Source organism: Sebastes umbrosus, chromosome 5 (assembly GCF_015220745.1).
Source record: "Sebastes umbrosus isolate fSebUmb1 chromosome 5, fSebUmb1.pri, whole genome shotgun sequence".
In the NCBI taxonomy this organism is placed as follows: domain Eukaryota; kingdom Metazoa; phylum Chordata; class Actinopteri; order Perciformes; family Sebastidae; genus Sebastes; species Sebastes umbrosus.
Window position 1 is genome coordinate 36,721,294 of NC_051273.1, and position 12,887 is coordinate 36,734,180.

The following is a 12,887-nucleotide window of genomic DNA, read 5'->3' on the forward strand; positions in this document are numbered from 1 at the left end:
CTTTGGGTATTTAAAGTGGCAGTAGGCAGTATATTTTTGGCATCATTGGGCAAAAATTCCATAATAACCTTTCAGCATATTGTAATTCAAGTGTTCTGAGAGAAAACTAGACTTCTGCTCCTCCTCATGGCTCTGTTTTCAGGCTTTAGGAAATTTAGCCCGTGACGGGAGACTTTGACCAATCACAGGTCATTTCAGAGAGAGAGCGTTCTTATTGGCTGTGCTCCGGTCATGTTACCAGAACTTGGCGTTCCTTCACCAGATTTCACAATGGCGGCGGTGTCACAAACTTGCTAATTTTACAGCTAAACCGTGCACTACAAGATGATTCTGAGAACATTTGAGGAGAGAAATAGACATTACAGTAACAGAATATTGATTCATATTTGATCAGCGCTGCCTAGTTTGACCGTTTGGTCGGAGTTCGCGAGTGATTGACAGCCGGCTCTCATAGACAGCAGCTGGACAGCAGACCTCAGATCAGCTCTTACAGCTTGTTTTCCTCCGGTCTGTGAAATCTTGCAGATGCCATTAGGAGCACCAGAGGACACAGAGGCACATGATTTTTTTCAGGTTACCTGTTTCATGTACTACTGTCACCATATAGCAACCGTTTTATAAAAATAACTTTTTTTAAATCATATTTGCTCCAATCTCACCTACTGCTGCTTTAAGACAAGCCTACCTGCACTGGAGTTTGGGGGCAGCAGCTGAAGGGCCAGGATGCCCTGGCGCACCATGCTGACCAGGCCCATATCAGCTGACACCATGGAGATGCCTTGCGTCCTGTGGGGCTGGTCATCCAGGATGTTGCTATGGAGACCTGATGTTTGGACCGGCTCCACAGACTAAAGGCACAAGAAAAAATAAATACATTACTGTATATCTTCATCAACACTGAAGACTAAAGGCACGATCAAAGTGCGAATGTAGGTGAGTGACCATCGCCTGCCGAGGCCATATTCACCTGAAAGTTGAAAAAAGTTGAACCCTGCTCTCATACGGCAGTTACTGCTGATAACAGCGTCCCGGACGATGGCGTGATTGCGGAAGCGTAGCAACCACTCTCCGGTTCCCTCCCAGGTAAACACTGTTAGCTCTGTTAGCTCTGTCAGCAGTGTTAGCACCATTAGCTACCAGCCGCTGGCTCAGCCGTTACCATGTTGAGAGGCAATAGAAATGCTCCCAATCTCACATTTAGCACCTTTGAATGGAAACTTCATTTTTTGTCAATGTTTTTGTGTCTAACTGACTAATAGGAACAGGGAGAGCACTGTAGACGGCAGCTGCCTACGTGCTGCAATGTAATCCTATTGGGGCAAGCTGGCACCATCATTTACGTCCACTAAAAGTGCTGTTTTTTGCCATGACAGGCTCTGATTGTCATTATAAGTGTCTGACTTCACGGAAAGAGTCTCACTCAAGGAGGTCTCTTTCTGAAATCTGGCGAGGTGACGTGTTGTCGGAAGACAACGGTGAAATAGTGGAATACATCCATGGTGGAAACGCGACGAGGGGGAGAGAGAAGCAGGCAGCAGGCGGAGGAAGGTGAACCTGCTGCGGCAAGGCCACAAAGCTCGGCAGACCGGTGGTGATCCTGTGGGTAATGTGACCCTCTGCCCACAGAGGAAGAATGCTGTAAAGAGTGGGACTTGTTGCTGCCTGATATTCACATTTCACAACAAGACTTCTCCTTGAGCTCCTTGAGATTTTATTTCTCTCTATGGTCCTATCCATAATGTTATCAGACACTTATACTAACAGTCTGAGCCTGTCAGTGTGGCAAAAACAAGCCCTTTTAGTGAACCTAACGTTACATTGATGCTGCTCACTTCTCTAGCAGCTTGTTTCCCATGTGCCGGTTACAGCGTCCTCCCTCAATACTGGAGCAATTTCAGAAATTGTTGTCACCATTAGTCACTTAAGACAAAACCATGGGAAAAAATAGGGTTGAAAAATACCAAAGTTACCCTTTAATGTCAACCAATCATTACCAAACAGAAACCAACAATGTTTAGTAACAGTCCGTCTCTTAATACTTTCTGACCGTGGCTCTCAGCTCCAATCCCATTGGTTCCTACTGAAGATTTCATCTTTATAAACACATATAGCTTGATTTTTTTTAACTAAATGTCTAAAACTGCTGGTCACTGTGGTTTTTAATCAAACGTTACTCAAACAGGAGGAAACACACATTTGTTGGGGACTATTTTCAGCAGCGGATGAATCCACATTTGGTGCTCTAGTGAGTATTTGTGGCAGCAGTCCGGTGTGTGTGGGGCTGAGTTCGTGGTAATGAAGGAACATGTCACCCAGTGCAACAGTGTGGCTCACTGCTGTCTTTTTAATAGTTTCTGGACAACAATGAAGCTCTATGACACAGAGGAAGAAGAGATATCAGGCTAAGATACACACACAGTACTTGTTTGGAAGGAAGGATTCATATGAAAATGTTTGCATAGCTTTGGATAAAAGTGATTTGTGCTTTGTTTTAATGAGATCTATCGTTTCATCGACATCTTTTCTCATCTTCACATGGCGTTTTAAAATGAAACGTAAATACTGTTCATGAGCACTTGCCTGTTCATGCTGCTGGTGTAGGACTTCCGCTATGTTGCTCTCGACTGCTCTGAGCTGCTGATAGATGTGATGCAGGAACTCAACGAGGTCTGTCCTATCGAGCTGACAGCCCTGTACCAGAACCTGCAGGGGGAGTCAACGCTGTCAGAGGACTGCAACAACATGTGCAGCAGCTTTATGCATCACATGGACAAACAAATCAGCGCTCTATGCTTACATTTAGTTTAGGGACACAAGATATGCAGGAACAAGCTGATTTAACTAAAGAATTTCAAAATAAAGGATATCTTTGGACCTAACTAAGGACAGGAGCGCATTGTGCTTCATTAATGTGTCCCTTTTCAAATAGCATAGTGTGCTCATTTCATAGGTACCTGCAGCTAAAAAAGATTTAGCTGACATATAAAGGCTCAGAGGTCACCCTAATTAATGTTCACAACCTGTAGCTACAACATGCACATCAGATAAGATAGAACTCAGTTCATTGCAAAAGACATTTTTGTACCAAAAACTCTCCATATACATAGTAAAATAAATAAAATCTGAATAACATACCATGTAAAAAAAATAGGGCTGTCAATAGATTAAAATATTTAATCTAAAAATATGTGATTAATCGCAAATTAATAACACATTTTTTATCTGTTCAAAATGTACGTTAAAGGGAGATTTGTCAAGCATTTAATACGCTTATCAACATGGTAGTGGACAAAGATGCTGCTTTATGCAAATGTATGTATATATTTATTATTGGAAATCAATAAACACATAACAATGACAGATTTTGTCCAGAAACCCTCACAGGTACTGCATTTAGCATAAAACATATGCTCCAATCATAACATGGCAAACTGCAGCCCAACAGGCAACAACAGCTGTCAGTGTGTCAGTGTGCTGACTTGACTATGACTTGCCCCAAACTGCATGTGATTATCATAAAGTGGGCATGTCTGTAAAGGGGAGACTCGTGGGTACCCATAGAACCCATTTACATTCACATATCTGGAGGTCAGAGGTCAAGGGACCCCTTTGAAAATGGCCATGCCATGTTTTCCTCGCCAAAATTGTGCGGAAGTTTAAGCTCCTTCACTACCAGCTAGTATGACATGGCTGGCACCACCAGGTTCCTTCAGTTTTCTAGTTTCGAATGATGCCACATTTTCACTCGAGCTTTAAAACTGAGCCCGCTGCAATCTCCAAAAGATCGATTGTGTTAAAAAAATGAATGGCGTTAAAACAAATTTACGTTAACGTGTTATTATCGTGTTAACTTTGACAGCCCTAAAAAACAAACAATCAGAGCCTATAGCTACTAAGACCTCATGGCAGTCCTTGAATTGCACTTCAATTCAGTTTAAGTCCAGTTAAAATGCTTCCGTTTAAAAAGTGATGTGTGCTGTATAGGGGACATCTAAGAACAAGAATAAACTAAACTAAACACTCTTTAAACAATAACTTAACATCCCTTGGAAATCTTGATTTGCTGACCTCCGGTGGATTACCTTCTCACCTTGCTGCAGTGACGTACAGCGAGGTGACATCACTGTTGGGTGGTTACAGGTTGAACAGAGCACACCTCTGCCCACACCCTACACTGATGCTTTTCAACTTGGTGTTAGGTTGCTCTATTAGACATTCATTTTAGATCATTCATTCGGATACAAAAATGTCATAAAACACCAGTAAACAAAAACAGGATGACAAGTAAGCTACTGTAATGACCTGATGGGAAGTGAGGCCAATAATTGATGAATATGCCAAGATGGTGATGAAGATCTTAGGCTTGAAAAGTTGATCAGTTCCAGGGACTTTGAATGGCTGAGCCAGACCGGCCAGACACCTCGACAGGGCATGAAACACCTCATCGAAGATCATCTCTCCTGTGCTGTCGTCCTGCAAAACAGAAAACAACACTCACCTCAGACAGAGAATTCTTATGCCAGAGGTTTGTCGATGATTTTTACGTTTTCAACTTATCGTGCGATATATGGACATGACCTCGATGATTTTTACGTTTTCAACTTATCATGCGATATATGGACATGACCACGATGATTTTACGTTATTAATTTATCGTGCGATACATGGACATGACCTCGATGATTTAACGTTTTCAACTTATCGTGTGATATATGGACATGACCACGATGATTTAACGTTTTCCACTTATTATACGATATATGGACGTGACCTCGATCATTTTTATGTTATTAATTTATCGTACGATATATGGGCATGACCTCAAAGATTTTTCCGTTATAGATTTATCATATGATATATGAACATGACCTTGATAATTTTTACGTTATCGACTTAACATACGATATATGGTCATGACCTCAATGATTTTTACGTTATCAACTTATTGTACGATAAAGGGACCCAACCTCAAAAATGTTTATGTTATGGACATGACCTTGATCATTTTTACGTTATCAACTTATCGTTAGACATATGGTAAATGGACTTGCATTTATATAGCGCCTTTCTAGTCTTCCGACCACTCAAAGAGCTTTACACTACATGTCAGCATTCACCCATTCACTCCATTTGCTCAGCTGTTATTGGAGAACAGAGCGAAAAGGGGTGGGACTTAGGAAAGGTCAATTTCAGGAGACCACCAAAGTGTTACATCACATCTAAATGGGGCCATGATGTCTGCACAATATTTGATGGCAATTCATCAAATTGTTGTCGAGACACTTCAGTCTGAATTAAAACGGTGGGCCGACAGGATAAATTGAGACCCAAGGCTTAAATCATCTTTACCAGTGCAGTGTGCAATCTGAACCTGCACACTAATGTATACATACTAGAACTGTTCAATTAGAACACAAGCACGGGGTGGCAAGTACTGATCAGCATCTGGTGTCCCCTAAGATTTTAGACTGACATCATTGTTTTGTGTCATGACCAATCCAATCTACGCGTTGAAATGCCAGCAGGTCTTGGATACATTGGTAAGTAGCACATTAAAGATACTTGCTGCACCCAATGGCAATGCAGCAGAGGACATGTACTTGGAGTGAGCCAACTAGATATTATAGATACAAAAAGATATTTTTCCACCATGAAGAATTTACAGAGCAAGTAACTGAAACTAAATTGAATATATTTGTTGCTGCTTGGAGAAAGACACTCCAACCACTTTTCCATCTCATCTGTGTCGACCGCATTCATTCAGGAAACGTAACCTACCAACCACGAAACCAAAGAGTATAGAAGCAAAGAGACGAAACTCTTCTGCTTTCTGACAACAGCTGCTAGGTGATGCTGCGGTAGTGGTCCGAGAAATTTTGGACTGAAAACACCAAATGGCCATGGACATATAAAGAGACCTCTGTAATTCAGAGGATCACTTTTTTGAGGTAAATCAACTTCCCAGTAGGAACACTTAAACAGCCCTCATTTAAATCATGATGTCCTAAATGTTGTAAAATGAACTAACAGCTGAATCCAGAGTTATTTTCCTCGTCATAATGAACGTGCATCAGACCCACAGGACTGCACCGCCCTGCACGCTCATATGACATATCCGTTTTGCCAGCTTCCTGCTAGCTGTATGCAGCTGTAATAATGGATATATTGGCTGTAATTAATTACTTTTATTATCTGATAATACCCCCATGGGCTGTATGCTGTCAGCCTGTACCGTGGTGGATGTATTAACGTCTCTGTTCCCAAACAACCGGCTATCGGCCAGTAGAATTTAATATAGTTGGAGGCAATTTACTAGCACGCAGGGCAAAAGCACAAGGCACAACCTCTTCTACATCCATGGTCTGTGGTCTGTTGGACATCGATTCTGGAGTAGGGCTGACCGATGTATCGTATTTTAATCACCATATGAACATACGTGATGAACACATCGAAAAAGGCCGTCTGAAACTCAATGATTAAGAAAAATCATTATATTTAGGGATGGTTACCGAAACCCGTTATTAAACGGGCTCCGGGGCTAAAGACTAGTATTTATTACCACACTGCATCCTCTCCCTGCTCTGTGTCGGAGCTCTCCACACACATGAACACACACGGTGAAGTCAGTGAACAGCTGATCAGACAGGCAGCGGTGGAGACAGAGAAGTGAACCAGGTGGTGACGAGTTGACTACTACTACGCTCGGTACTGTAAGGAAGTGCGATAAAACTTTGCATGTGTAAAGTCTAGAAACGTCATCATTACACCTGTTCAACAAGCAGAAACATGATGAAACGGTTAAACATGGAGGAAAGCGACGTCTCTCATCCACCGCCGCTATGTTTACACAAGCACAGCGCGTTAGCTCGGCGGCTAACAGCGAACTGTAAACACGTGTACGTTATTTAGTTGAGGTGTGAATGACTTTAGTCCCTCTAGTCAGCAGTGATCCAGTTTATGTGTCCGGGGAGTTTATTGTGAAGGGAGGGACGGAAGACGTGAAGCGGTGATGTGCTGTTATTGACCAGGGTGTAGACTACAGAGCCTCCGTGTTATTAATCTATTATCTTCATAAAGCATAGGAGCAACATAACCCTCGGCTACACAAGCTAAAACTAAAGCTGGCAGTAGGTTATGTAGTCTAACTGTTTAGGTTAGTTTGACACATATCATATGACACATATCTTACTTGTAAACTCATCAGCTGGCTGAGACAATGCATCCCCTCCCACCCCCCGTCCGGTAACGTTACCAGCAGCAGTGAATCACATCAGCAGAGGGAGGAGGACAAAGGACAGGAGGACAGAGGACAGAGGACAGGAGGAAGGACTGATACTGATGTCTGTGTTCTTCAGTCTTTATAAACTGCACTCAGGAATATGATTTATTTTATTAACATGTTAGATTGTTTCCAGTGAGATATTAATGAGTTTATATGGTGACTTTTCTGTTGTAAACATTACTGTTGCTGCTCTAGAAACAACATGTAGCCTAGCTGTATTTAGAATATATGTATATGTACAGCTAATATGCACACTTCAATATTTGTTTATTTATCGCAAGTCATATCTTTATCACAATATTGAACAGTGTTATCGCACATCGCAGATTCTACTCATATAGTGCAGGCCTATTCTGGAGGTGCTTGACAATAAATAAGTAAGTAAGTAAAAAGTTATAATAGTATGCATATTTATAATATTTTTATTCCATTTCGGTAGAGATATTAAACATATGACAACAGAATAGAAATAATTTTGTTTTACTTTTGTAAGGCACTTTATAGGCGGACGTTTTACTGGCGTCTAGTAGTCCGTTTCAGTCCAAAATGGCGGAAGCGTAGCTCTGCTGCTGGGCACTGATGTTGCAGTGGAACGATCAATTGGCTTTCACTTCTTATCAATATGCGTTCTTTGATTAAACTGTGTATAAGTCTTACCACAATCCCTGTGGAGGGGCTGAGGTCCAGCTCAATGATGAAACGGTACCTCCGGGCCAGGAAGGTGGCTCGAGTGGACGGCATCAACATGTAGGGGTACATGGTGGGGGGGAAATCCATCTGCCATCCTTTAGGTAAGATACTCAGCAAATCCAATTCATTCTCTGAGCTCAGCTGTAAATGAAGTGGGAGTCAAACATGACATCAGTAATTTATCATTCACAATATATATATATATATATATTTTTTTTTTTTTTTTTTTTTAACTTTATGTTGAGGCATTTCAGATCTTTTTTTGTTTACCGTCATATTATCTCATAAATATATTTAAGAAATAATATTGAATTTGAGGATTCCACATTTGGAGCACTTAATTGCTCTTCAACTGCTAAAGTTAATGTGAATGACGGCGACTACGAGTGACACTGAGACTGAAAAGTTGTTCATGGCTAATGTCAGTGTTGACTTTGGTTTTGTCTCTCATGTTCCACTGGCAGATACCACTCTTCACCAGCATATACTGATGTATGCCACTATTGTTTTACAGTCATATGCCAGTTCTTAGTGGTAGACCACTTTGTAAAGCACTGCTACTGGTATGGCAATGGCGTTTTACCAGTATAACACACACAAAAATTGCATGTCACTCCTGTTCAGGTATATGCCATCGTGCTCCACAGACAGATACCGTTTGCAATGACAGCTACCATGTAAAACTGGTACATTACGCAACAGCATTATACTGGAATATAACTAGTGTAGCATTGTGCCAGTGGAATACAAGTGACAAGCCATCCATAAGTTGCATACGGGGCATTCATTCAGAAATCAATCACTTTCCAACTTCAACCTTTTCCATTTGAACACATTTTTTCCCACATGTTAACCTTTTTCAAACTTGACAACATAAGCATCCTGAATGCGCCCCCTTGTATTTCCTGTTGCAATGATTGTTAATGCAGTACAGACAGACAGAAAGTAAACTTGGACCAAAGCTGTCCAAGCTGTCGTTGTCAATCAGAATGGCCAACCATTCAGGAGACAGAGGCCCTCAAAGTTGACCCGTTTTGGATGACCACCCCTCCGGAAGACACAGATATCGTCCTCAAAAATAAACGCCGGTATTGTTCTCTGATCATCGAATAGCTAACTAACAAGGTTATCCACAATTTCCATACTTCTGGTCCAAAATAAATACATATGCAAATTAAGTGATATGTTTAGATATCTGTGTCTTTAGGAGGGCTGGTCATACAATAAGGGTCAACTCTGAGGGCCCCGGTCTCCTGAATGGTTGATCATTCTGGTTAATCAAACCACGTTCTAACACTCTCTCATAAATATTAAAAGGTAGGAAAAAAATTGTTCAAATCGAAAGGGTGAGGTCAGGAAGTGATTGAATACAGCAGCAACTATAATCAGAAGTGGTATATAAAAGCAGCAGCTTACTTATAGTCAAATTCAGTGACAAACCACTCAGAAATGCATTTACAACTTCCAACCGTTGACCACTTTTCGATCTTGGTGCTGTTGGCCCTCCATGAGGACAGGAAGAGGAAGTAAGAGGCAGGATTAACTCACCAGTTCAGGCTGTGATGCTGGCCAGATGACTTGGTTAAGTTTACCAAGGAACCACGCCAGACGCACATTCCTAGAGATCCGGTATTCCTCCTTCATCAGCAGGTAGATCCGGTCAGCCTCCTCCACCTCCCCATGAGAGACATATCAGTTAGTAGCCCACATGTTCAGAGTTTTGAGCAGTACAGTACTTTTTGCTCACTGATCTGAATTGACAAGTTTCTTTATAATGGCTAAAATATACAGCATTTGATTCAGCCTCTACATGCTTTTAACACCAAATTCAATTTAAACATCTGTTTGAAGTCCATTGCTTACAAAGTTAAATAGCTGCAACATTATGATTTAAGACCATGGATGTTAGAAGTCACAGACTAGCTACCCCTGATCCATCCACTAGTATCTTCTTCAGTCACATTCTACTTGTATTAATAGTCTTCCTGTTGTCCCCAGAAGGTCCCATATGGACGTTGGCATCAAGTGTGTACCATGTCAAGTTAACATTTTACACAACCGCACTGCATTTTAACGGGTTACGCCGAATTCATCAAAAGATCTAACTAATTTGCAAAAAGCCAAACATAATGTAATAACTAAAAGACATGTTTATCGTTGAACAAAGCAACACTAAAAGCCTTTATTCATTTAGCTAGTTTGGTGCTGGATGAGAACTATTTCCCAAGACACTGCCTGGTCCAGCTCCATCAACCACATGATGAGCATCTCTCATCTGCATCCATCTGAGCAGGATGCTGGCGGGCCAGAACCACGACACATCTCTCTACTTTACTGGAGCTCACGTTAGAGACCCACCGTGTTAACCGGTGTTAAGACGGTTAACCGGCAGCTGTTATTGTTACTGTTAGCTGCCGGGCTAACGTCTAGCTAACACAAGTTTCTATTGGTCGGGAGATGTTAGCAGAGCTCTATCTGCTGGAGACTATTCTCATCTAGGCTTCACTTCCAACAGGACTTAGTGGAGTTGTGAGTGTCACAACAAACAATCCCACAGAAGATGTGCGCTTCATTTCCCCACCAGAGCAGCCCTGAGCTGTTTACTGCAGACTAAAGAGCTGTTACCTCGGTGTCCTGTCTCTCTGCCATGCCGTGTGGAGCATAGAGGCTGCAGGGACGGTAGCGAACCTCAGCTCACCAATATTCACTCTGGTTAGTGAAGAATAAGCCGTCCCAGTACTTGTTTCTCATTAGTCTTGTCAGGTGTTCGTAGAGCAGACTGTCAGCTTAGACAGGGGGACAGCACATTCCTTTTCCGGTCTAAGTTTTCAAAATAAAAGTGTTAGACCAACATGGAAACGCATATTTCAAACAATGATCTCTAAGTGTCTAGACTGTGTGGTCTATAGGTAATGCCCTCCAAAATGTAATTTATATAGCATATACTGGTAAATGTAAGAAATTAATTTAGTCATTTAATTACAAACAACCACCAATATAATCCCAGATGTTCTATGTTCAGAGCACATATAGCTACATTGACCTCATCTTTAAAATTGGTTTGATTCAACAATAGGCCTTTTTCACAGAAGATATTTTGACATGTCACCAATAGAAAAAGAACAGGTGTGAATAATAATTCTAATGATCTGCTTCAGTTTCAGGGTCCTGGTATGCACACCGGCATGGTGGCTTACTGGGACATTTGAATAGAAGCACTTTTAATGTTATTAGTAACAGCTGTACTTTTCCTGCTATGACAAGTGAAAATGTCTGCTGGGAAAAAGGCCTACGGCTATAAAGATATGTCATTCATAAAATATGAGTAACATTTGACTATAGGTCAAGAAACAACATAGTCTGCTGAAGGAAGCCGAGATAGAACGGCATTGATAGGGCTTCTATATACTAAACATATTGATGCTGAGTCAGTTGTTTCATAGGGATTTATATTATTTTCAGCAATCAGAAATACACAATTAGCTACTAACAGAAATGTTGTTTTAGTAGTATACAGGCAAAGTTGTGGTAACGTTTTTGTCACAGTATAACTCCCGCAAAGTCTAAAGTGTTGCACTATAATAATGCTGTAAACCATGTTATTTCTTCTTCTTTTCACATTTCGTCTTGAGGATTTCTTTGCGTTTAGTATCTCACCATTAGACTATAGGCTTTTGTTTTGGAATTACAGTCATTGTACTTCCGTGACTCTTGTTTTGAAGCGGCATGTGATCAAGGCCTACGGAAGGAGGCTAGGACACGGGCGAAGACGGGTCTTGAGGTGCGGGGTTTAACACATGCGCAGTGTAACTGTAGCTGTGGTCGTGCGTTGCGATTGGTTCAATTTCGGCGAGTGAAGATCAGATTTTACTGCGCATGTGTGGTACCCCACAGATATGACGCGTTGATGAAGCGTGACTTAACCTCCTTCAGTAGGCCTTGCATGTGATCCGGAAGTGTCCCCGCTTCTCCTTTCTCTGGGTGATATCATGGGTGATATAATGGGTGTTTTAACATTATAGATGCTCTACAGTAGGTCAGCGATTCTCAACCAGGGTTCTTGAGGGAATTCCAGGGAGCCCCCAGAATAATGCGAAATGGTTTATTTTCACTGTTTAATTCACTATATAAGTGAGGCCAATGGGAATAAGAGTCATAGGAGTGACTAATCTGATCATAGGTTTCACTTCCTCCACGGTTATCTCCTAAACTGTAGTTGACAACAATAGATTTCCATCTATTTAATATCTATACATACATATACATATACACATACACATACACACACACACACATATATGTGTGTGTGTGTGTGTATATATGTATATATATACACACACACACACACACATCAACATTCTATTCTAGTCACATGAAATATAGACCAGACATTAGTATTAACTCAATAAAACTGCACAAATAAAGAAATCGTAAAAAGTGATGTGCAATAAAGTGGAATGCCACAGAAAAAAAGTATTGAACACAGCTGAATAGCTAACTGAATTGTATTTAATAGTTAGTTATATTGATTCGCTTTCCAACATATGTTGACATGAACAATATAAGTAAATCTACAAATCCAAATATCCAAAAATGCAACCACTCTTGCTTAGTTTAAGAAAGATTGTCACAAACATGCGTGTGCAACCAAAGTAAAAGAGCAAACATCTTTTTTTTCTTTTAAATTATTTTGTTAATACAGAACACTTGGAAATGGCAATGTCATTAGAGTCATGCATACAAGGAAATACGGCCGGGGGGGGCTCCAAAACCCCAATTTCGACCAGGGCACCAAAAGGGCTAGAGCGCCCCTGCAGACCAGCAGCGCACCTAATGTACATCCAGGTGCAGCAGCAGCAGCAGCAGGTGCTCAGGTTGGTCCTGTGAATCCCATCAGAGCAGTGATAGGCCTCAG

At 41.2% G+C, this 12,887-nt stretch overlaps 1 protein-coding gene across 7 annotated transcripts in view; it reads right to left on the reverse strand.

Moving 5' to 3' along the window:
- The window catches only part of szt2 (SZT2 subunit of KICSTOR complex), a 138,319-nt gene extending 125,452 nt beyond the window's left edge, over positions 1-12,867 (reverse strand). For 6 of the 7 annotated variants that reach the window (XM_037768963.1, XM_037768966.1, XM_037768965.1 and 3 more), the window contains exons 1-7: positions 12,714-12,867; positions 10,598-10,792; positions 9,521-9,646; positions 7,940-8,113; positions 4,303-4,473; positions 2,581-2,703; positions 686-848 (exon numbers count right to left, since the gene is read on the reverse strand). In XM_037768963.1, the coding sequence (XP_037624891.1) occupies positions 686-848; positions 2,581-2,703; positions 4,303-4,473; positions 7,940-8,113; positions 9,521-9,646; positions 10,598-10,621 (781 nt within the window). In that variant the 5' untranslated portion in view covers positions 10,622-10,792; positions 12,714-12,867. Of the gene's footprint in view, positions 1-685; positions 849-2,580; positions 2,704-4,302; positions 4,474-7,939; positions 8,114-9,520; positions 9,647-10,597; positions 10,793-12,713 lie in introns of those variants that run through there. The other variant, XM_037768964.1, reaches the window with a different exon arrangement.
- Between the last annotated feature and the right edge of the window lie 20 nt (positions 12,868-12,887).